Below are 23,956 nucleotides of genomic sequence, written 5' to 3'. Positions count from 1 at the left end.
CTTGGGCAATTCCTGGTGGGGGAGTCTGGAACTTGATTGATATATATCAACTCGCTGGCTGCCTGCGACTGTCATCTGCCGGTTCGATGGTAGGGTCGTGTCAGTGAAGGTTACAGGAGAGTGCAAAATTAGCTTCACCCGCCTCACGCTCTTTCTTTTATTATGCGCGCACTGCCAAGGTGCTCGCGAGATGATTGAGTGTAAATTAGTAGATCATGCCGATTCGAGCATAAAGGCTGGGCAAAAGCTCACCAACGAAGTCTTGAAGTTTTAATTCTCTACTGAAAGTGTCTGATTGTAGGAGTGTTAAATGACTGCTGACGATCAATAAATGGTGATGAAAATCCAGGAGATTGTAGGTTTTGAGACCCCGTTTGACTCATCAGGTAGAACTTGTGGTGACAGGATTGAGGATCCTATGGATTTGCCACTGTATCAGAATCTAGAGGAACCAAGTAGCATGTTCTTGAACAAAATAATTCTTGATAAATCTAATCCCTCTCCCACGCCCTTCTTTTGCAAAGATACTAGAAAATATAAGAGGTCAGAAAACGAAAATCAATTGACATCTATTGTTTCTGGAATCCTATAAAGGAAACCCAGCCTGACGCGTGTCCTAAGGCAAGTGTATCTAATCTAGTCGCTGAACAAGAATACCTAGCCTCGGGAGGGAGCCATAAGACTTGTTTCCCATTTAAAGCTATCCATTCATGCTGTAGAGATATCTCTAAGCTCATATTAGGTGTCTCAAGGTCAAGGTTGCCACATCTAGATTGAATCATGAATGTGCATGTGTTTGTGCAGAGATGGGAGCCATATTGTGAAAATTCAAGCTTCGTGGCGAAACCCTGAGTGCTTAAGGTTTCTTGCAGGGCGCCCGTGGCCGGATCCCAGAGCTGTATTATCCCATCATACGAGCCGGACGCCAGCAGCCGGCCATCGGGTGAGAAGGCCACCGATTGAACCAAGCTTGTATGACCCTCAAGGGTCTGTTGTAGGGCGCCTGTGGCCGGATCCCAGAGCCGCACTGTCTTATCATACGAGCCAGACGCCAGTAGCTGGCCATTGGGTGAGAAGGCCACTGAGCTAACTGAGCATATATGACCCTTGAGGGTCTGTTGTAGGGCGCCCGTGGCTGGATCCCAGAGCCACACTGTCTCATCATACGAGCCAGACGCCAGCAGCTGGCCATTGGGTGAGAAGGCCACTGAGTAAACTGAGCTTGTATGACCCTTGAGGGTCTGTTGTAGGGCGCCCGTGGCTGGATCCCAGAGCCGCACTGTCTTATCATGCGAGCCAGACGCCAGCAGCTGGCCATTGGGTGAGAAGGCCACTGAGCTAACTGAGCTTGTATGACCCTTGAGGGTCTGTTGTAGGGCGCCTGTGGCTGGATCCCAGAGCCACACTGTTTCATCATCCGAGCCGGACGCCAGCAGCTGGCCATTGGGTGAGAAGGCCACTGAGCTAACTGAGCTTGTATGGCCCTCAAGGGTCTGTTGTAGGGCGCCTGTGGCTGGATCCCAGAGCCGCACTGTTTCATCATCCGAGCCGGACGCCAGCAGCTGGCCATTGGGTGAGAAGGCCACTGAGCTAACCGAGCTTGTATGACCCTTAAGGGTCTGTTGTAGGGCGCCTGTGGCTGGATCCCAGAGCCGCACTGTTTCATCATGCGAGCCAGACGCCAGCAGCTGGCCATTGGGTGAGAAGGCCACTGAGTAAACCAAGCCTGTATGGCCCTCAAGGGTCTGTTGTAGGGCGCCTGTGGCTGGATCCCAGAGCCGCACTGTTTCATCATCCGAGCCGGACGCCAGCAGCTGGCCATTGGGTGAGAAGGCCACTGAGTAAACTGAGCTTGTATGGCCCTTGAGGGTCTGTTGTAGGGCGCCTGTGGCTGGATCCCAGAGCCGCACTGTTTCATCATGCGAGCCAGACGCCAGCAGCTGGCCATTGGGTGAGAAGGCCACTGAGTAAACCAAGCCTGTATGGCCCTCAAGGGTCTGTTGTAGGGCGCCTGTGGCTGGATCCCAGAGCCGCACTGTTTCATCATCCGAGCCGGACGCCAGCAGCTGGCCATTGGGTGAGAAGGCCACTGAGCTAACTGAGCTTGTATGGCCCTCAAGGGTCTGTTGTAGGGCGCCTGTGGCTGGATCCCAGAGCCGCACTGTTTCATCATCCGAGCCGGACGCCAGCAGCTGGCCATTGGGTGAGAAGGCCACTGAGCTAACCGAGCTTGTATGACCCTCAAGGGTCTGTTGTAGGGCGCCCGTGGCTGGATCCCAGAGCCACACTGTCTTATCATACGAGCTGGACGCCAGCAGCTGGCCATTGGGTGAGAAGGCCACCGAGCAAACCAAGCGTGTATGGCCCTCAAGGGTCTGTTGTAGGGCGCCTGTGGCTGGATCCCAGAGCCGCACTGTCTTATCATCCGAGCCGGACGCCAGCAGCTGGCCATTGGGTGAGAAGGTTACCGAGTAAACTGAGCCTGTATGACCCTCGAGGGTCTGTTGTAGGGCGCCTGTGGCTGAATCCCAGAGCCGCACTGTCTTATCATCCGAGCCGGACGCCAGCAGCTGGCCATTGGGTGAGAAGGCCACCGAGTAAACTGAGCCTGTATGGCCCTCGAGGGTCTGCAATTCTGCACTCCAGGTCTCGTTGACTTGTGGAAACTGGCTGATCCAAGTAGGAAGCTCTGACTGGAACTCTCGACGGATTACTGCCGATCGAGGTGTAAATACCAGCCCTGCATAATAAATCTGAAGCGGTGCTTTATCTGCTATCTGGCGATTTTTCAGGACAAACCGCTTTGCATCATGTAGAAAGTCTGTTAAAACAGAATCATCATCATCAATACTCTACAGCTATTAGTATAAGTCACGGACAAATGTATACTATATACTTACTGGTATAAATGTGTGGAGAAGATTAAGCATACCCACCACCTCTGATATAAGACCTAGCAGACTCATTGCTTCCATCCAGTGGAGAAAATGCTTCCGGAGGAATATTAACACATCTTTTCTGTTGGATGAAGCCTGGCCGTATTTGAGATGGTGTATCCAGTAGCGACAGGAGTATTGCAATTCTGGTGGCAGATACTGGCGGATATGTTGAGGGTTAATGTCTGCCCTAAGCGCCCCAGGGTCTGCTAGGTTGCAGATATCTCTCCGTAGATGACTCTGCATAATTTGGAGACAGGACTTCGCAATGTCCCTGTTCTTTTCTTGCTCATTCACATGAAACTTGGTTTCAGACTGGACCAAAAATTCTCGAAATGATAGATGTAGGATTCTAACAGGCTGATCGGGGTCATCGGGAACGCTTAAAACCGATCGGAATAAATCTAATTGGTTGATAATCAGGTCTGCTCCTATTCCAAGAAATTTTGATAGTGTTCCTCTAGAAAGAGGAACAGCAAGAAGAATAATAACGCCCACAATGTCCTGGAACTCTTGTAGAAGCTGCTGCTGCTCTGACTCATCACTCTCTTGATCACCGAGGAGTTGTGTCAGAATTGGCAGGTATATCTTATTCATTCTCGAGACATATTTGGTTTGATCCTTCAGAAGCTCTGCGAGGCGTGATATTGGTTCACATCTTGAATTTTCGATGTAGCGGCACACAGTGGCAGCTGAAATGAATAGTGGAACAGATATTTTGACTAGTTCCTGAATGACATTATTGCTAGGCCAGTCTTGGGAAATCTTTCGGTCACGTTTAATCTTCGTAAATCGTTCTTGTAGGAAAAGTTGTATGTCGTGTTCTGTTACTTCTTCGGGTATCTCATGAAGAGCAAAATCTTGATATGTATGATCCGTGATCTCTGAAAACCCGAGGTTGATTGGGAGTTCAGGCCGGCTGGTCAAGAAGATTCGAAAGTGAACCGTGCTTGTCTTCTGTAGAAGAGACATTAATCGAATGATGTTTTGGACATCTTGATCATGTTCACATTCATCTAAAGCATCAATCACTATCACAGTAGTTTCAGATTGTCGGTCGAGTTGGTCAAGATTGCGAAGTGGTTGAAAGAGTAGTTTCTCAAATTGCTCCCTAAGTGATTTTGACGCAATGTCAGGATCATGATCAAGTGTCTTTTGCACTCTAGACCGCAGCCCAGAAATCTTAAACATGAGTTGTCTGGTTAATGTTGGGAAAAACTTTTTCGCGTTCCCTCGGTCTCCTTCACCCCTCTTGAAGAAGAAGCTGGCACCTAGATGGTTGGTACCCTTAAGCGACCTTGCCACCGTCCGAGATATTGTAGATTTTCCTGTCCCAGCCATTCCATTTAGCCAATAAATGCTTTTTTGAGAAGGTGACTTGGCCCATCCCATTATCTGCTCCAGGAGCTCGGTCCTCGTGCCTTGAAGACATTCAACTTCGTCTCGATCAGAGAATGAGTCAAACTCGGCCTCCTGAACAGCTGGCAACTTATCAACCCCAATTTTCTGATACACACGTTTAATTGCTGTCAGGGTATTTCTATTAGAGGTAAGCAAGAGTGCATTTAATCTTATACAATAGATACATATACAACCTTTGATTGTTATTGAGATCGCTCAACTCCTGAGTAACTGTAAACCGTCAGGTCACTATGCTGATAAAATATAAGACATGGATATCAATAACAAGGTGTTTATTACAACATCAAGCCATCAAAAGATCATGTGAGCCTTGAAGTTTTGTATGATGTTCTAACCTTGTTGAAGTTCTTGAGCTACGCGCTCGGCCCAAGGGCGCATGGCATCCACACGTTGCGGCCGTAGAACCAGCAGGAGATCTCGTGCATAAGCAGCAGCAACAAGAGCAGCATAATTATGCCAGTCATCATTCTTGTGAGAGTCACAATAATCACAGATGCCACGAATGACCAGACATGGGATGTTATTCATGAGACCTGCTGCTTCCATCTCAAAGCAAAGAATATTCAATTCTGGGTCCTGGGCGTATTTATCCCGCACTTTGGCATCCTTGAGAACAGAATTTCCTGATGCAATAGTTCCGTAGTGGACATGGAGGATACGGTGGCTCTGGCGTTCGAAGCGGTTCACTTTTGCCTTTAAGTCACATTTATCGCAATCTGGTCCACCCACATGTGAATAGTCTGCAGCGTAAAGCCGGTCAATAGCCGGCTTTTGATAATCTTCCATGTCATCAAGAAGTTGGAGATGTTCTGCAAGTCTATCTGGCTTCTTTTTATCACTGTGCAATCGGCGTATCTCTGGAATAACTCCCAGCAGTTTCTCAGGCGGTGCATTCAATTGACTTGTTTTCTGAAAATATCCATCTTTCAACTTGCCCAAATCATATTGGATCACACCGCCAAATCCATCTCTTGGTTGACTGACGACAACATCACCCAGTCGTATGTCATTTCGGAGACTTGGTGCACCGCCTCCGATTCCCACCATTAATGCGAACCGCAGGCGTGAAAAGGTCCGGACCATATCTCGGGCAACACGAGCGGCTGAGTTGGTGCCATATCGACCAGCTGGGAGACACCCAATCACCACATGATGCTTCGCGATACGACCGTAGACGTATGTGTTATCGTCGTTGTCTTCGCTTATTTCCGGTCCATTGAATTCTTCGTCTAGCATACGGCATGCACAGAAATACTCCTCTTCCAAGGCACATATCCATGCGACCGTGTAGGAGTCTATTGAGTCAGGGTCGCGTTGCTCGGATTGATTCATTGAAGCAGTAGAGGGGCTGGTATTTTCACTTTCTCTTGGTTGTGTTGAATATTTTGCTGGGTTGATCAAGTATTACTTGCAAGACAGACGGGAACCCTGTAAAGAGATGAATCGAACAGGGGGAGTGCCCAGTTGATAAGGAAAGAGGGGAAGGACACCCAGGCAACCTGGAGGCGAGGCTGAGTGAGCATGCACTTTGTTATTGGTGCCGATCATCTTTCATAGCCGTGCCAATTGCCCTCCATATCTAACCATTGCTTTTGACTCAAAGATCATGCTTGATAAACATACGTGTGAATGTGTGATCTATATTTAAACATAAGATGAATGAATATTTATGCCTTTTAAGATTCTGAATAACACCTTCCATTTCTGTGCGTCTTAGAGGCCACTTGAAGGCTCGTAATCCCAAATTCTTCATCAGCTTCTTTCCTTTTCCTGGATCAAGTGTCGTTTCTAAGCCTCGGAGATCGGAGTGGCAATGAGTAAGATCACTGACTAGTCGTGAGGAGGTAGGTAGGGCGTTTCCGTTGTTACTTTGAAGAAGTTTCTGCGGGTCGTGGAGTGTCCCTTGAAGGCCTATGATCGCCTGTTGTAGGGTAGAAATTTCGTCTCGTGCATTTCGCACCTCTTGGATGTAGCCCCCGCAAAGCTTCACGAGGATTCCTGTCATTTGAATGACGGCGATAACGCTCGCCGCTGAGGATAGACCATCCATTTGGAAGCACACGAGATAGAAACAGATGTTGCATGTATGTTGGGAACAATTTCGGCTCGAGTGTAAGATTTCTAATTCGGAACTAGAAACAAGGTTGTTCTGGCGAGATAAAGAGGGGTAAGTTTGGAGCCCAACGCGAGGCTGTGAGCCGCTAATATGACTGGTCATGTGTTCCTCTGGTGACAAGCTAAGATTGATGATATAGATAGAACCAGGTTAGCCCCATGTCTTTGCCTTGCGCTCTCGGCCACATCATCAGCTTCTTCAGTTGACAACGCGTTACGCGACAAAGACCATTATGGCGCCCTGACTTGTAGCCTCCTAGAGCACCCCTGATCCATGGCGGCTGTCCCCGTGTGATCACACGGTCACACCTATCATGCTCGAAGCATTATGCGACCACTTGCTATAGAAACCCGATCTATACCTGAATGAGATAGTCTTATACGATGAATTCAACGTGTTCGTAACTAGGTACACTATCAGTCGGGCCCTTCGATCGCATGGTTGAACCAAGAAAGTGGCCCGAGTCCTGACGAATAGCGCAAGAAAGAAACGCGGATCTGAGAGATTACTATCTGTATCAGTTGTCAGATTTCCGCTCGTATCATCTAGTCTACATAGATGAATCAGGCTGTGACAAACGCGATTACTTCAGGAGGATAGGGTGGTCTCCCCGCGGGGGAGCACCTGTCCAGGCTCCCCGCTTTTAGCGAGGTTAGTGGTATTAGATCCTCCCGGCGTATTGCCAGGGCTCAGGATGGCGTTCTGATGTCGCGAGTCTTCCAATCTGATGCTAGCATTTTCGAGAGCTTTATTTAACAACTGCTCCATTATTGCAGTAGATGGCCAGGGCTAAACTCTGTGCTTATCATGGATCACATGTCTTTTCATCATACTGATCTAGCAAGAGAGCTATGCACAAATCCTGGTGTCACACTGTCAAGTTACTGTACTTACCAGTTACCATCATACACCCCTGATCTGAAACCAATCAAGGAGTTCTTTGCAGAGCCCAAAGCGTTTGTCCGACGTAATCAGTAAAACCACACAGATCTATATCTCCAACAATTCCTTGAATAAAGCCTGGATGTCGTGGGGTCTACCGTCTGGAGGAGAAAGTACACAAGGTTATTTTTATCATGCGGATGTTCAAGTTAAAGACCAATCAAAAGAAGTGTTATACATTACGGAGTCAAGCAATCTCTTGACTCGAAGTAAATTTAAGGATGAGCTGTAAAACCTTCTCCGTCCATAGTTTTTGCCTTTTTGTAGGCCAAGAGACCGGTAGGCCACCATAGAATGAGGGTAGAACCTTGATGTATAAAGGCCCATTTCTCAAGCTAGCGTCTTGGCGGCGGGGTCCAGACGGAATGGAAGTGGAAGAGTACACATTGGTGAAGCGGGTTATGGTTATGCACTTCTCCAGGATGGATCGAAATGAGTTTCACCACCAGCACGGTCGGAGACGTGGCAGGCCTTCGAACCCATATTCTGCCAACCACTTACCTCTCAGAGTGACCACGACGAATGCGCGATTGGTACAGAGACAGTACTAGTGAGTAATGTACTCGAACATGGAGATCACGATTCGCAATATGCCCCCACTCCAGGATACTCCGGTCGCCTGCCAGCGCCAAGCTGTGCGCTGAGCCCTTCCCCCGACCGTCCCTCAAAGCGCGATACGGAAGACCTGTTCCAACACCAACTCGAAAGACCTTATGCATAGCCTGAAAGGTTATACTAATCCATTGATACAGGGGCTATCGCACGAAATCGGAAGTAATATTGACTACTTGGATCTAGACAGTAGAGGTATCTATAGCCTGTTCTCTCGATTTCTAAATCCCCAAAAAACTTGCGAACACAACCCAGCAAGTGGAACACCGAGGAGGAGAGCCCATGTTAACAGCCATAAGAGTACCACGGCAATAGAAAAGGTCCGAAACGCTTTATTCATCTCTTGCAGCTCATGATCGTCTGCAATGGGAGACCGCCCAATTTAATCGCGAGAGACGCAGCTGTCCATAGTGGTATCGCTTTGCAACACTATCGTCTTGAACAACGTGAAAGTGATTGATAAAGATTGACCATTGGATCCAGTTGATATCAGTTGGGATCAGATAAGTTTCCTTCACGATCATAAAGTCAAGAGGGCTCTTGACGAGAGATGCGTATGAACACATAAACCCTATCGCAATCGAGGTATCGAACACCGAAGCGGCTGGCTCGGGAGTCTTGGGAACAAGGGAAGGGTGCTCCGACGATAATGCTCGCTGGAAAGGCTGCAGATACCGTCTCATTCAAGCCAAACGGAGGCGCAAGCTCAATCATATTGCAGAGCAAACGAAGGCAATATCCTTTCAAGGTACACCGCATCGTGGGTCTAGCTTTGGCCCTTGGGTCGGCTAGCAGCATTTGCCTTACAACCGCTAGGATCTAATCCATTGATCCTGGCCAATCTGGAGATGACTCTGCCATATTGAGTGATTTACACGAACATTTCGTCACCAGTATACAAGATGATTTGCAGGTGGTCAACTTTTATGAGCAGAGGCCGCTTTGTCTTTTCCAACTATGGTTCTTTCAATGGCAAGCAATTGTGAGAATTCCCGGAAAGGTGTATCAAGCATACTAATACCGGGATAAGTGTGTTCCTGAGAATTCGGCCACCTATCATGGGGTCAACAAAATCGGTCTCGCTGTTGACCACTACGGGTTGAACAAGTTCGACTCTAGAAATGAATGCTATCTTAGCATCTCATCGAATCTTGCTAAGATATTAACAACTTTGGTTCAACTGACAAAGCACCACTATTCTGTTCCGCTTGTGACAGTACAAACTTTTACCCAGCGTGAACAGCTGTATAAGGAGCTAGAAGAGAAGACCCAGATACGGCATGAACATGCCAGCGTCCCATTTGCAGTCACTCTTCACGGGTTAGGAGGTGCAGGTAAATCTCATTTAGCCCTGAAGTTTACGGAAAGCAATGTCAATCGCTTTAACCCAATTCTTTGGATTGATGCAACATGTGAAGAGACTGTTTGATCTAGTTTCAGAAGATGTGCAGTAGAACTCGGAATGTCGGATAAACATAACTAGTAATAAAACATGGCGCTTGTGGACGACCGGGTCATCCAGGGTGTACTTTGATGGCTTTGCCACTGGACTGAAATGGATGATGAATAGCTAGTTATCATTGATAATGCCGACGATGTCACATGGGGTATCAAAAGGATTATGCCAAAGGGAATCCGGGGAACAATTTTGATCACCAGCCACCATGACCAAAGTCAAAAGCTGATTGATAGGGGTTGTGAACATATTTGCGTTGACATCATATCGTCGCGGGAAGTGAGACTAGTTCTTCTACACCACTTATCAGATAATATTGAGTTACTGCCAAAATCGGTGCAAGACGACTGCGATAAAGTGGCGAACAAGCTTGGATATTTACCACTGGCACTGGATCTTGCCGGTGCGTACATTGGTAGTATTGGTAATAGCATTGCCCCCGAACAAGCTGTTACGCAGTATTTGGAAGACTATGAGAAGCATCGTGATGACCTCTTGCCGATGGATCATCTTCGAGGGCTTTCCTCTACGGGGAGAACGGTGTGGACTGTATGGGATACCACCCTGGAGAAAATCGAAAGAGAGTATACGCAGCTGCAGCCTGGTCTACTGTTGACATTTTTGGCACATTTCCAAAGTATTATTGTCCAGGATGAAATATTTCGGTTGGCAAGCCTTGGGATGTCTGCTATCGTTGACAAGTTCGGTGAAGGGGTTTCCACTGAGCTCCGGATGTTTCTTCCGGAATCCGAAGGGAAATGGGACAACTTCACGTATCGACGTAGCATAGATATCCTCCGAGGGCTCCCTACAGCCTGATACAGCGAGTGCATGGAGAGTGGCCTGGTACCATGATGCACGGCCTAGTTCAGTGGCGGGCAATTCATCGTGATCACAATCAACAATGGCAGTGGTGGTATACCAGTTTTGTGCTTGCTGCATGCTTCCAGATCACAGAAGAAGATCACCAGTCACAGTTCCGTCGGTATCTTATGATGCATGTTCCAGATGTGAGGACTGTTGATTCGAACTGTATCAACAATACAGGGATGGGTGAGGATTTCATATGGAGCACACTGGCAAGGGTATACTATGATGAAGGCCGGTGGGAAGAGGCCGAGCAGCTTTTCGTGCAGGTGATGAAGGCTTGCAAGATAAAGCTTGGCGAAGATCATCCCAACACGCTGACCAGTATGGCGAATCTCGCTTTAATTTGGAAATCTTCGGCTCACAATGCCGAAGCCATCCATCTGCTACGAGAGTGCTTGATAAAGCAGAAGCAAACACTCGGCCTCAACCATCCCACCACTTTATCTATTTCTGAAATATTGTTAAGATGGGAAACGGAAGCAACACGGGAGACTGAAGGGGAATGGGAAACGGATGAGGAGTGGGAAACCGATAGGGAATAGTAACGAAGGCACCGGATATAAATGGGAAGATAATTTACGCTCAGAGTTTACTTTTATATTGCATTTTCTGCCTGATGTGTGCCTCCCAAAACAATGTCCCGCCACACGCATTTTTTGGAAGGGAACTCGCTACATGAACTTTTCCTAATCGAATAATGAGACAAGTAGAGGGAAATGCTGTTAACAAGCTCGAGGAGTCGAGACTGCAAGATGCTAGTATTTCTAGTAAGAGGATTACATGTAAATTGCAAACGCAATGCACGTCATATCATCTTTCAATACAATTCCATACTTGAAACCGGGCAGGTCGGAAATGGAATAGTGTGTTTCGAATAGGGGTCCGAGATAGATTCTGTACGAGCGAAGTGATGAAATTGATTTCGATCCTCCCTGTACTTGGAAGCGATTCAGATTGTACGGCGAGACCGATGTCCTCCGACGATCAACCGCGCTTTCTCCGAGCGGAGCGGACCGGCATTGCGTCATCGAACCGGACGGCGGGCGGACACTACGACTGCTGCTGCTGCTATGATGGGAGGGTCCTAGCGGATGGGGATGACGAAGATTCTTCTTGCGGTCTCCGTCGAGAGATTCCGAGCGAGACTCGGTTGACTACATTGGTGCAGTGTGCGTAGTAGATGATACAATCGTGAAACCGTAATGATGATGCCATGTAACACCGCAGTCTGTCCTACTGTCTACATGTCCTTTCCGATGCCGCGGCGGTCAAAGTGGGGCCGGCGCCTACGGCGGAACGAGGGAACAGTGCCTCACGCGAAAGATAAAAAGGCCGTGTATGGCTAGATCGGAGGAGAGGGGGCGCTAACCAGTTCGCTCCCTCATAACCCCCCCTGGATCCACGCGGAGACGGTGGACCCCGTCGTATAGAACATGAACACCACCCCCAGCGCCATCATCAGCAGATCCCCCCGCCGCGCCCACGGCGACTCAGCCACCCCCCGCCAGTGCAGGTAAGGCGGGTAGATATAGACCAGCGGCACGCAGGCAAACGAGCCGATCAGGGACACGAACTTGTCGAGATCCCCCGCCCCGAGCGCCGCCACCATCCCGCATCCCAACACCGCCCCCGTCCGGAACACGTTCTTCTTCCACTTGATCGATGGGTCGCGTTTACCCGACACCGACCCGAACAGCTTCCCCTCCATGATCCGCACCGCCGGGAACAGCTGGATGGGGCTGCTGACCAGGATCGCCACCGCGTAGAGGAACTGGATCGCGTTGACCACGCGGTCCGTCTGCGGGAGGTTGCTGAACACCTCCGTGTTGGTGTCCGCGCCGAAGGTGGCGTAGGTTAGGGCCCCGACCGCCGTGAAGAGGACGGTGATGATCGCCATGACCGCGTACAGGAGCCGGTTGAAGTGCTCCGGCCGCTTCATCGAGGACTGGATCGGGAGGATCAGCCCGATGCCCTCGAAGGTGAAGATGCACGACCCGATCGTCAGCGTGAACGAGCTCCGGTTGAACAACTCGACCGTGGGCGCCATGCCCCCCTGGGCGGCCAGCGTCACGACGTCGTAGGCATAGATGTACGCGAGTCCCAGCAAGATAAACACGTCGGCCAGCAGCGCGACGGGCCCGAGTTTGGAGATGTTCCGGATCCACGAGAACGGGATCAGCACCATCAGCTGCATCGCGATCAGGGCGCCAGTGGTGATGACCCACGTCGGATGGTCCGTGGTCATGGCCACGAAGAATGCGTGCAGGTTCTCCGCCGTGAAGACGATGCAGGCACACACGAATCCAATCTGGGAGATGACCACGGATCCCAGAATGAGCGACCGCAGTTGTGGACCGCCGATCTGCTCCCCGAGGTCGCCATATCCGCCGCCGTAGCGTCGTCGGCACTGCAGCAGCAGGTGGAAGCAGATCGAGCTGATGGCTGACACAGTCACCAGCGCAATGGAGGAAAAAAGAATGCCGCCGTTGCGAAAGGCCCGCGGCAGGAAGATGATGCCCGTACCGACAAAGGCCTTCAGCAGGGTGAAGAACGTCTTCACCTCCGAAGCATCCCCCGGCCGCGCTGCCCGCGAGCGACGGCGGGTGGCCAGCAGCGGCGTCCGCTCCGTCCGCGGTCGACCCCGGTCGATCGATTCCTCCTCCGATTCCTCCAGGTCCTCGCCGGCAAAATTCCCATAGAGATCGAGAAAATCGAGAAAGGACGGGGTCAGGCCGGGCTGGTCCAACCGCCCATTGTGATGCTGGACGAAGTGGCGTCGAAAACTCCCCGGTTCCATCGCGGCCACGCCTTCCTCGACGACGTCCTCCGGTTCGCGTGGCGGGCAGGAATAGCTGGCGGGCCGTCGTGACAGGCGGGCCTGCTTCGACCGCGCTTCGATGCGGTAGAGGTCTCGATGGACGTCGCCCCCTTGCAGCGTCAAGGAGGATTGGGGTTCGGGCGATGCGGTGGCGTGTGGAGGCGACTGGGCTTCGGACCGCTCGGCTGGCGGCCGGGGCGATTCGTCGTGCAGGGCGCCCGTAAACTGCGGATGCAGATGCTGCGACAGGATCTCCTCCTCTCTGGCGTCCGCGTCCGCGTCCCGGCTGGACACGCTGGGCGAGCCTCTTGCGTGAACGGCCATCTTACGGAACCCCGCGGCGGCGGTCAAGGCGGAATCAAATGGACAATCAGAGTCGATTCACGGAAAGCCGGGGTCGCCGGTTCCCACCAATAGATGACAAGAAGTGGAAATGAATGAGACGTGGCAGTTGACCAGAGCGAAAGCGCAAAGCGCACGAAAGAGAGAGAGAGATAGAAAGAAAAAGAGACCAAGACCAAGCAAGGAAGAAGCAGTCACTATCATGTGATGTCATCGGGTGACTCAGCTGGATCGGCCCGCTCACCGAGTCCAAACCTCATCTCGTCTCGTCAAGATTCCTCCACATTCACATTCAGCCCTGCCGGCGCAGAGTCTGCTCGCAGGTCTCGAGAATGGGGCGGACGGAGAAGGCCGGTCGCCCGATGTCACCAGCGGATTCGAGCTGTAGGCCGGATGGTCTGCGGGCATAGCAATCAGCGGACTAACTGTCCGCCGTACCGGTGGAGCTCGGCGGAGTCGAGGAGCGGGCGCTAGAGATCGCCAAGCGCGCACATCTCCAAGGGCGTTGTGTGTCTCACCGGCGTCGTCGACCCGAATTGAAATCGTGCAGCATTCGTCGTCCTACGTCCACGGCGAACGGATGGCTGGTCTTCACGACAGCTCAACCGTTCCTCGCGCACTCGCCCACCGCTCTCGCCAAGAAGATCGATCCGCAATCGGAACAGGAGAACCTGGCGAGAGATGTGGTCCGAGATGGACGGATGACGAAAGCGTGTCATATATGCCGGGGAGATCACGGGAAGGACAGCGACGGCAAGAAAGAGAAAACAAACGGGACACTCTGTCCGGTGACCGTGGGGGAGGTGTGCTCGGCGATGGTTAACGCCAATTCTCGATGCTGCGCTTAAAACCAGAGATCCCTCTGAATTAAGAATCCAATGGATAGAGGCCATGGAAGCGGAGTGATCTTGTGATCCTGTGTATATGTTGTGATACCGATCTCTTATATCTGATCAATGGACCTACGCCTCGCGTTACGTGTTTTGATTCTAGTATTCTCCATGACATCAGCATGGCTGACCAGGACATGCGGCAACCATGTGAGGCGAATTCACCACTCTCCCACTCCGGTCATCTGGTCTTCGCGCATCTATGTACATCTGACCCTGGGTAAGGATTTCATTTAAGGAGGATATCCTAGCCACCGTGATCGGCGGAAGGCCTATGATGCTGCATCTCTCTCGGTTTTTGGAGATGACTGGATAGCCCAGTCATCTGTCACGTTTTGATATTAGTGACTCTGTTCCGATCACTGGTCCCAAGGAGAGTGATACTGTAGTTTTTGTGGTAACTACTCTTCCTGATCTGTACATACAAACTGACAGGCAGACCACTGCATCGTTGGTTCACCAAAAGAACATGACAATTGCGGCCTGTCTTCTACTGGTTTCATTGCCGCCACTTCCACTACTCCGTCGCATTTCCTGTCGACTGGTAGAGATACACAATAAAATTCAGGGTCGCCAGAGCGAGGACTCTTTTTGCCAACATAACCGAGAGAATCCACCCCTTGTCAATCACGTTCACACCTGCTCGTCCGCCACCGGGTATAATGAAAGGATCAGAGCCATGTCCCCTTGAACAGGGGCATATGCATCCGTGATCGCATCAGCGCAGATTGGAACACCGGCTTTGATCCTGTCCGTATAGTTCTGTGGACTTCATTAGCACGCGGCAATATCTCTAAGACAGGAGTACACACATCAAGGGCATCCTGGAATTGGACCGTGTACGAATGGACCTCGTCCGCTTTGAATCCTTCGCCGTTCTCCTCTTCAAACGATGGATCCAAAGTCACATCCACCGACTCCTTCTGTTCCACGGCAAACTGTAGACCAGACCCTGTTAGCGGTGGTACAGCCCTCCAGCGAACGGGGGCTGCGGCGGTGGATCCCATCATACCTTGGTGTACGCATCGCAGACCCTCTGCTGGTCGGCTGCATCCTCAATGACCAGATCGCATCGGATGTCGGTGTTGAAGTGCCTCATGAGGGCTTCTACGTCCGCCACGACTGGCTATCGGTGCGCTTAGCATGTTCTCTCACGGAACCCAAAGGGCTGGGGGCAGGGAGGATTCCATGTTGCCACTTACGCTGTCGCTGTCAATCGAATCATCCGCCTCATCCGTCAGGGTCGGCATGGCCGATGCACCTTTCGTGACTTTGCCGAGGGATGAAAGAACCTCATCGACTCCACAACGTTTCTCGACGGCAGTGGCAGCCGTCGAAAGAAGTAATACGTTTCTCAAGACATTGATCTTCATGGTGGCTAAACAGGGCTGGTGAGTTTCTGGGAGGTGCGGTTTGGAATATGGCTGGATGACCGACCAGGAGCAACAATTTACCATATTCATAACGCGAATCTTGGCTCTATGGCTCTAGGGATGTCTTGGTCATTGGACCGAGAATACCGAGGATCTGGGTTTACCCCTGGAATGTTGGTTCGAAACTTAAATAGGTCCTTTTCTCTCGGAGATCGTTTAGAGCACAGAGAGCAATGACAGAGAGTGTCACTGTTCTATCGTCTGCCTCATTTCTCAACGATCAGGTTCACGTTGTCGATGCTAAGTTCGTTGCCGAACAGGCAGTCGATCGGTATCTGATCGTCCAGGTCCCTTCAATGTCCCGATCACCTGGGACAGTGATCACGGCAGCAGATGAAATGGCAGTGGCATGTATTCAACCAACATCTGGAGCATGCATGCATGGAGGGATGGAGTATGCATTGTTGCGAGCCCTATGTTATTCCATACCGCCACACTGCAATCCCGAGCAATCGGTTCCTCTCGCACGCCCTGTCAGGACGAAAAGGCGTTGTCCTTCTTGGCGAGAATGTTGTCCAACTCCCCTTCTAGACCTATAATCGGAGTGGCTTAATGAGGTCCCCGATCCACGGTCCCAGGGGCGTTGACTTGGAATGTGGGCTGCATTGCACCGCAAAGCACAATGCGGGAGAACCCCATGCCTTGCCGATCTTGACTTTATGGTACGGTAGACGTTGGTTGTCTCAGTATCCCGGATATCGAGAGGGCCATCATGGGCGCAATCCTATCTATCCTTTCCGATCGACGCCGGATCAAGTCCAGTGCACCACGGGCGACACGTATCCTACATAATAGACTCATCGTTTCTACAGGCTCTTCAGGAAATGTTTGTGGTACATCGATGCCCTTTCCCTCTTCCCCTGACACAACCCGATTCCCGCGCGGGATGGCACAAAATGGGCAGAGGAGAGGGCGTCTCGCCTCCTTGGTGGATGACTTGATTCCAGCACGTAGATGAAGGCACGTAGATGAAGGCACTTCCAATATCTAGCTCAAATTCATCCCCATCTCTGCAAAAAGACCCAGGGCAAGTGACATGGACACGGAGTATTGGGGCATATTCACGGCCTGCACCACCTGCAGATCACCTGCCACGCTCGTCAGCATGTAGGCGTCGGTGCGCGTCAACCCCTTCGTCTCGACCAGCCACCGGATCAGACCGCGGACCGCCTCCCGCGTCGCTCCCAGAAGGTTATCCTCAATACCCATGACCGCATACCGGCCGAGCGTCTCGTCGCTCTGCAGCTCCAGCCCCCGCGGTGGCGTCTCGTAGTGCGGCGTCGTCACCCACGGCTGGTCCTTGTGCAACACAAACCGCAGCGTCGCCCGCATGGGCGTCTCGATGGCAGTACCACAGACCTCGCCGTGCCCCTGCGCGGCATGTCCATCCCCGCAGCTGAACAGCGCCCCCGCCGTTTGAACGGGGAGAGACACCGCCGCGCCGACTGTCAACTCGCGGCAGTCGAGGTTCCCCCCGGCGTGGGTGGGCGGCACGGTCGAGAGGGTCTCGTCGGTGGCAGGCGCGACGCCCATGCACCCCAGGAACGGGCGCAACGGGACGGAGACGCCGGAATCGCCGAACCGGACGCGCCGTTCTCCCGGGTCCAGCCGCCAGATGCGCAGGACGGGATCGGGGAACTCGTCTGCCAGCAGGCCAAAGCCCGGGATGATTGCCGTCCACCCCCAGTCGGCGGTCTCCAGGGCCACGACCTCAACCCGGAGTACGTCGCCCGGCTGGGCATCGCGCACCCAGACGGGGCCGAAAACGGGGTTAGCCTGGCTGGTGTCGAACTCTCGGAGCGTCGTGGCGTCGGAGGTCGGCGTAATCTGGCCGCTGCTGCTGTCGATGGTGTCAAAGGTGACTGTCTCCCCCGACGAGACGGTCCGCACGGATGGGATGTGTCGGGACCAGCATGGATGACCATGTTCCCGGCCGATATGATGGACCATCGGGGGTGAGGACGAACGGTCTGTCATTGTGTAATTCGAGGAAATTTGAGGTCCTGCGGGGGTGAGGAACGGGGCGGGGAGATATCGCTGGACGAAAAGGAACCGTGATGCGGGGTTACCAGGAGTTCGTCGACCACCAGTCAGATCACCCCTCTGAAAATTGTTAGGCCCGTCCGGCCAGACTATCTTGATCCCTGCCCCGTAGCCAAGACCGTGGGAAGGGCGAGTGGATTCTACTATTTACTGGTTGGCGGGTTGACCGCTGGTGAAAATGGTCTTCCACCGCCACTATCTATATTGTCGGTCGGAGGCCAGTTCTCACAAAGAAAAATAGAGAGAGACGGAGAGAACTTCTATTGGAGTTTCACGGACAGGAACAGATATCTATTGATGAAAGAACCGATTGACCACTTCTGTAAACGCGGCAGGCTGCTCCACCATAGGCAGATGGCCCGCCGTGGGGATGGTAGACAGTTGGGCGTCGCCCTTCAAGTCCTGCGCCATCTGCTTCATCGTCGTGGGCAGCACGCCGTCGCCTTCGCCCGCGACAAAGTGTCCCGGGACGGTGGCCTCCGCCATGCGCGCGCGCACGTCGTACGCGCACAGGGCCTGCATGCTCCGCTGGAAGCCCTCCAGGCTGTTATTGCGCACCGCCTCCTTGACGTGCGCGGCCACGGCCGGCTGCAACTCGTAGGTCTCCGCCACGAACCACCGTCGGGTGGTTACTTCCGCGAGCTGCTCGCCGACGATCGGCTGCTGCGTCGTTGCCGACACGGCCCCCTCGCTCGCCGCCAGGGCGTGTCGGTCACTCCAGGCCTTGCGGTTTGACTCGGGGGCGGAGCTGTTGGTGTCGCAGGAGATGAACCGGGTCACCCGGTTCGGATGGCGCAGGGCGGTGTTCAGCACGGTGACGCCACCCAGGCTGACTCCGATCAAGGACGCTTCGGGGATACGCAGGGCATCGAGCAGGGCGACAATGTCATCCGCGAGCACATCGATGGTGATGGGGGTAGTGCCACACTGGTCACGTCGGCCACGGGTTAGATAGCGTAGGACGCGGAAATTCCTGTTGCGTGGATCGGACAAGAAGGCATCCACGAATCCGTCCCAGATACTGTAGTCCACGAGTATCGAGTTGCTCAGCACCAGGACCGGACTCTTCGGGTCTCCACTGCCCTCCAGGCGGTAGGGCAGATCCACCCCGTCCGGCGTGGTGACGAAGGACTCCACCGCGGGGCGCGTGGGGGACGGTAGCGTTCGCGTACGCCCGTCGTTGGAGGCCCAGGGGCCCGCCACCTCCGACGACGCCAGCGATGATAACTCACGCGGGGCGGGACCGAAGGTGTACGCCCACTGATACGCGCGCCGACTCTTGCTCGTGACCAGCTCGTTCATGACCCGGTCCCGCCAGGGAGTGTGAAGAGCCGCCTGATGCTCAGGGCCCTCAAGGCCGTTCTGCGCCGCGTACTCGTAGAGGGCGACGAACTCGCGCGGAGCCTGAGGATCGATGGCCGCCGTGACGAAGCGGCGACTCCGGCGCCACCCGGGCACACGGGCCAGCATGTCGAGATGTTCTTCGCGATACCAGCGGTTCAACTCGTCTTCGTGCTCCGCGGGCACGACGGTGGTGATGGCGATCAGCACCGCGCCCGTTGCCTGGGAGTCTGGGATCTGCTCGAGAGGGGTGTAGTCGGATGCTTTCTGGTCGTCCAGCAAGTCGTAGAGGCGGCGACCCACGGCAATCTGCGCCATCGTGGCCTTCTCGCGCGGGGTCTTGATCCCGTCGCCCCGCAGCGCCAGGTACGTCTCCCGCGTCAGCTCCGCCATGTCGGTGATGTCATACAACGCAACCCACTCCGGATCCCGGCCATCGGTGGCACGGTAGCGGAAGCCGTTGGTAACAAACGGTAGACGCAGGCGCAGGGGGCCATGTTCGGAGTTATACCAGTCGTGGAATTGCGCCGCCGGGAGGGAATCCCGCGGCTGCATCGTGACGTAGAGGAGGCCGGGCGTCGCCATGGTGAGGGGCAATCGATCACAGGGTATATGCTGCACAGAACGGGACAGAGTAAAGAACAGAAGATGTGACAGAGACACCGATCGAAATATCTATCACGAATTGACGTCGTTCCCCCGCCGGATCAGAGCACACCCGCTCGACTGCCGAGGTTGATAGCCGATGCGGCCTCAGGCATCAACACCCGGTCCGCGTTGAGGCACTCAGGCAGCCACTACGCCAACACTACCTCGCACGATGGTGAATGGCCACACCAGTCACCACGCTCACAGTAAAATCAAAATGAGCAGAAAAAAACAGTGCAATAGAAAGACGGGGGGGGTAATCGGTATATAGTGGGCATCCTACGATGATTATAGTACGAAAAGCGAGCACCTCGGCAGGGGTCTGGGCAAAACGCTTCATGATATAAATTGCGTCATCCTACCGACGGAAGCTGGACTTTGACCAAAGACAGCCGCAACACTTGGTATGAGGCGGACGCGCGACTATGGAGATAATAACAACGAAAGTAGAAAGGAAAAGCGTTTGATTGCCGTTCCAATAATAGGTAGTCTAATACTAGTTTCTTTTCTAGCGGCAGTAAAAAGCTTGGGACTGCCGTAAATCCGTGACCGTGGCCGGTAGAGCAGAGGAACGGTCAACCGACTACTACGAGGCATATCATGTCGTTATCATCCCCGCGACTCAGGCGCGATCGCCCTCCCAGTCTCTGCTCGATCGCGCGGTATGTAACGCCCAGTGGCGCGGGTGTTCAGCATCCCACCCTCGTGTCGGCGGTCGCGGTCAGCCCGTCGGTGTGGGAGAAGGCGAATGACGATGCAGGACGCGGTCTCGAGCCGCAGGGGAGGAGCTGACGCGGGGAGGTTGGGCCGTCCGGGTGTGGCGGCCCGTAGAGCGGATGGATCGATGAAGCCGGATCCAGCGAAGCCATCTAATCGTCTGGATACTCGTCGGTGATGTTACTGATGAAGACGCACCGATCGTCATCCCATCGTTTGAAATGCTTGCCCGCGATCGCGATCAGGGTCGGAGGGAGGTCGGCCTCATGCGGCTGGATGCGCGTAATGTTCTCCTCCGCCACGTACCGCACACTTTTGTCTTCCACCCTACGACCAGTTAGCCATCACCTGAATCTATCTCGTGTTCAGCAACAAGGGAAAGAAGAAGAAGAAAAAAAAGAAAAGGAAGAGGTACAAAACGTGATAAAAACTCTGGTGTCGTCCGCCCGCCAGGCGATCCACCCCCATCCGTCGCATCCACCGCTCTCCCGCATCACACTCTGTGTCCCACCCCGTGATGATCCCCGTATACCCGTACCGCCGGTGGCGAAACACCTCGCCAACCCGGTATTGGATGTGGCTGTGTTCCGCCGTCCGTCGTTTCACCGGCCTGGGGATCTCATCGACGGCCCGGATCACATGCAGACACCGCAGGATCTGCTCGTGCTCGACGGTCCCTGCGAACAGAGGGGCGAGATGCCGCTCGACAAGGTACAAGTCACACGGAAATTCCGTGGCAAACAGCTCGAGGAACCACGGCAATTGGTCCCGGCGCTCCCGGGACCGCGAAGCAGGGAGCAAGAGTATCGACGCCCACAGCGCCGCGTAGCGCGCACTGTTCAGGTCCACGGGAGCGGATAGATGCACGCCCGGGAGCTGCACTTGGAGGTTTACCGAGTCCGAGATGCTCTGGCTGCACCGCAGGACAATTTCCGCGGTCCGAGACCCGCTCAGGAAGATGCGTTGTTGCGCCGGAGAGGCCCCCAGAAGAGCCAACTGGCTGTGTAGGTCGGCCACGGGCGTTTCCCGCGGAGATCGGAAGGGGTCCAGGTACAGGGCCGCTCCGACTGTCCCGGGTTCTAGAGCATTGTCATCCATATCGTAGCCCGCGGCGGGCACCACGGTCACGTAAACATGAAACGGGATCCCACACGGGCGGGCATCCAAGCCGAGGCGTCGCGCCACGGCGCAGTATAGGACGGCGGAGACGAGAGGTAGGGAGTTATGGCCGGGATCCTGTAATGCCAGTCCTAGGAAGTTATGATCGATGCTATGATATTCCCGGCGGCCATCCATGCCCGTCAGACCGTTCCCGCGTAGGTAGGCGAGAACAGCTTTCGCCTTGTCTCGCGAGGTTCGGCTGTCGAATTCCGGGTCGGTATGAGAAATCTGGCCGGCGATCTCATCCAGTCGGGCGCTGATCTGCTGGGACGATTAGACGCGATCCACGGGTTCCTGCAGAGGCGGGCCACCCACTTCTTCTAGGCCTCTAAATGTGCTCTCCGGAAGAAACAGATCAAACGTTCCCAGGGCCTGTTCCAGGGATACGGGCTCTCCTCTGCGTAGTCGCGTCCATTGGGGGACCGCTATGTTCCGATGGAGGGCATTCAGCAGCGCACGCGCATAGTATCTGCCGGGATCGCTACCTGTCAGAACCGGTGCGGGGGTCTTTGTTTTCGCGCGAGGCATCCACTCACGTTCGCGCCAGAACGTCATCCTGTCGGGCGTCCGGGGCACAATTCCGTAGGAGGGTATCTTTCACATCGCATCCCAACTCGACCAGCGCCCGGAATTTCTCCATCCGACCCGTCTGCTCCGCCAGGATCCCGTCCAGCAGGTGCCGGGTGGTCCGGTCCACCCGGTGTCGCGCGACATACAGATCCTTCCACTCCACCACGGCGACCGGACCGGCGAGCTTGGACGGGAGATCATGCCGAGGATCCCAATGTTGAAACGACCGCTGGCAGTAGAGGCGCCATAGTCGTGGCTCGTTGGAGACGCCGTGGAAATACGAGGCGGTGCCGTTCAGAGCCGCGCAGGTGGTCGGAGGGCAGTAGGAGAGGATATGATAAAGGATCTCTTCGGGCAAATGATGAAGTGACAGACTCATGCCGGTGTCGTCTCACCCGCGAATGGCAGCGTGGGGGGCGCGTCTCGGGGCTGCCGAGAGGAAAACGACGTCAAAATCCGAGGATTTTCGGATCTCTCGCGCTGTCACATGACATCATGGATACGACGCGACGATTAGTCATTGTCTACACGTGACGACATCGGGCCTGTCGTCACTCGTCGAGTCGTCAGATATCGAAGAGAGTCAAGGAGATGACGGCCTGTGGGAATGCATCTTATCCTGGCCGATTGGCCAATAACGGTACAATCCGATGTTTTTGTTACTGCTGCTGCATCATGATCCAGAGGAACCAAGGAGCGTGCTCTAGTGAATACCATGTCTACATCCTGCTCCTCTCTCAAGCTCATCTTTCATGGAGAGTGTTGAAAAGAAAAGGAAGAAGTCAAAGCCACTCTGCTGGACATTCATTGTCTATGAGCGCTGATCTCTTGCGTCGGAGAAAGGCTCTGCCAAGGATTTCGCAGCGTTCATAAGTAAAGAGTGAAAATATTGATTTGGATTTGTCGGGCTCCGATGGCCACTGCGACTGCCATCATACCGGGACGGCAGGCTCGTGGGCACGGTGTACATGCGAATACTCCATGCGTCTTCCGATGCTGTTGTTCTTTACACCCAATAGCCTTTCAGACATCGACATCCTGGTGACGATGTTCGAACCGCTTTCGGTAGACCCCGCTTTCGAGGGAATGCCGTGTGATATACAGACAAACAAGCGCTTTCCGCCACGGTCCGCGCAAATCTGTGCAGAAAAAGGCAGTGTCCCGCATGAATTGCAGTCATTTCCCGGCGTTTTGTGACTGAGGGTCAACCAAAACAGCTGCATTTCCGGTCGCCTGGCGTCAGTGCTCTGTCTTCCTCAGTATTGCTATGATGGAGCTGTCGTAGGACACCCTTGCTTCGTTGTTGTACTACCATGTCATTCTCGCCGGCTCTTTTCTCGATGTCGACATGCGAGGATGGATCGGGTTGAAGGTCTCGCGATTCGACTTCATATTTTAGGGCCAACGTTCCCACGTGACTTCCTTCGGTTTGCAATAGTACCGCTGCACAATCATACTGCACCTTCGGCTTCTTTTTTTCTTTCTCTCAATCTTTATAGACAGATATGTGATTACTAGTACTAGCGAATTAGTACGTGACTTGACGTGTTGGTGGGAGTTGATTGGCTCTTGAACCGCGACAGCCTCGCAGCCACGTAGCGGATGACCCCTCCCCCTCACCCACGAATGTGATCCTGCA

The 23,956-nt window shown here is 53.5% G+C and overlaps 7 protein-coding genes across 7 annotated transcripts; 1 reads left to right on the top strand and 6 right to left on the bottom strand.

Moving 5' to 3' along the window:
• Nucleotides 1–552: 552 nt before the first annotated feature.
• Nucleotides 553–1,124, bottom strand: P168DRAFT_344149 (WD40 repeat domain-containing protein; the record flags this gene model as incomplete). Its single annotated transcript, XM_024841842.1, has 1 exon — nt 553–1,124. A coding segment is annotated over one exon (555 nt), but the record flags the coding sequence as incomplete, so codon positions are not given.
• Nucleotides 1,125–1,556: 432 nt separating this feature from the next.
• P168DRAFT_253771 (WD domain-containing protein) lies at nt 1,557–5,822 on the bottom strand (the record flags this gene model as incomplete). Its single annotated transcript, XM_024834389.1, has 4 exons — nt 4,694–5,822; nt 4,532–4,568; nt 2,901–4,476; nt 1,557–2,852 (listed from the first exon to the last, which is right to left on the bottom strand). Coding segments are annotated over exons 1-4 (3,906 nt in total), but the record flags the coding sequence as incomplete, so codon positions are not given.
• Nucleotides 5,823–10,533: 4,711 nt separating this feature from the next.
• On the top strand, nt 10,534–10,896 carry P168DRAFT_235885 (tetratricopeptide repeat protein; the record flags this gene model as incomplete). The annotated part of the gene is made up of 1 exon (XM_024833496.1): nt 10,534–10,896. The coding sequence occupies one exon, from the start codon at nt 10,534–10,536 to the stop codon at nt 10,894–10,896; it is 363 nt and encodes a 120-aa protein (XP_024693143.1).
• A 737-nt stretch (nt 10,897–11,633) lies between these two features.
• On the bottom strand, nt 11,634–13,655 carry P168DRAFT_159695 (putative amino acid transporter). The gene has a single exon (XM_024832847.1). The coding sequence runs from the start codon at nt 13,494–13,496 to the stop codon at nt 11,736–11,738; it is 1,761 nt and encodes a 586-aa protein (XP_024693142.1). The 5' UTR covers nt 13,497–13,655; the 3' UTR covers nt 11,634–11,735.
• Nucleotides 13,656–16,824: 3,169 nt separating this feature from the next.
• On the bottom strand, nt 16,825–17,787 carry P168DRAFT_235774 (acetamidase/formamidase family protein; the record flags this gene model as incomplete). The annotated part of the gene is made up of 1 exon (XM_024833490.1): nt 16,825–17,787. One exon carries the CDS (start codon nt 17,785–17,787, stop codon nt 16,825–16,827), a length of 963 nt encoding a protein of 320 aa, XP_024693141.1.
• Nucleotides 17,788–18,128: 341 nt separating this feature from the next.
• On the bottom strand, nt 18,129–19,908 carry P168DRAFT_253762 (putative alpha/beta hydrolase). Its single transcript, XM_024834388.1, has one exon. The coding sequence runs from the start codon at nt 19,804–19,806 to the stop codon at nt 18,172–18,174; it is 1,635 nt and encodes a 544-aa protein (XP_024693140.1). The 5' UTR covers nt 19,807–19,908; the 3' UTR covers nt 18,129–18,171.
• An 830-nt stretch (nt 19,909–20,738) lies between these two features.
• P168DRAFT_236498 (YccV-like-domain-containing protein) lies at nt 20,739–22,696 on the bottom strand (the record flags this gene model as incomplete). The annotated part of the gene is made up of 4 exons (XM_024833526.1): nt 20,739–20,913; nt 21,002–22,008; nt 22,063–22,216; nt 22,284–22,696. The coding sequence occupies 4 exons, from the start codon at nt 22,694–22,696 to the stop codon at nt 20,739–20,741; spliced, it is 1,749 nt and encodes a 582-aa protein (XP_024693139.1).
• Nucleotides 22,697–23,956: the final 1,260 nt, after the last annotated feature.

This window comes from Aspergillus campestris, assembly GCF_002847485.1.
Source record: "Aspergillus campestris IBT 28561 chromosome Unknown P168scaffold_6, whole genome shotgun sequence".
In the NCBI taxonomy this organism is placed as follows: Eukaryota; Fungi; Ascomycota; class Eurotiomycetes; order Eurotiales; family Aspergillaceae; genus Aspergillus; species Aspergillus campestris.
This window is presented reverse-complemented; position numbering and strand designations above follow the sequence as displayed.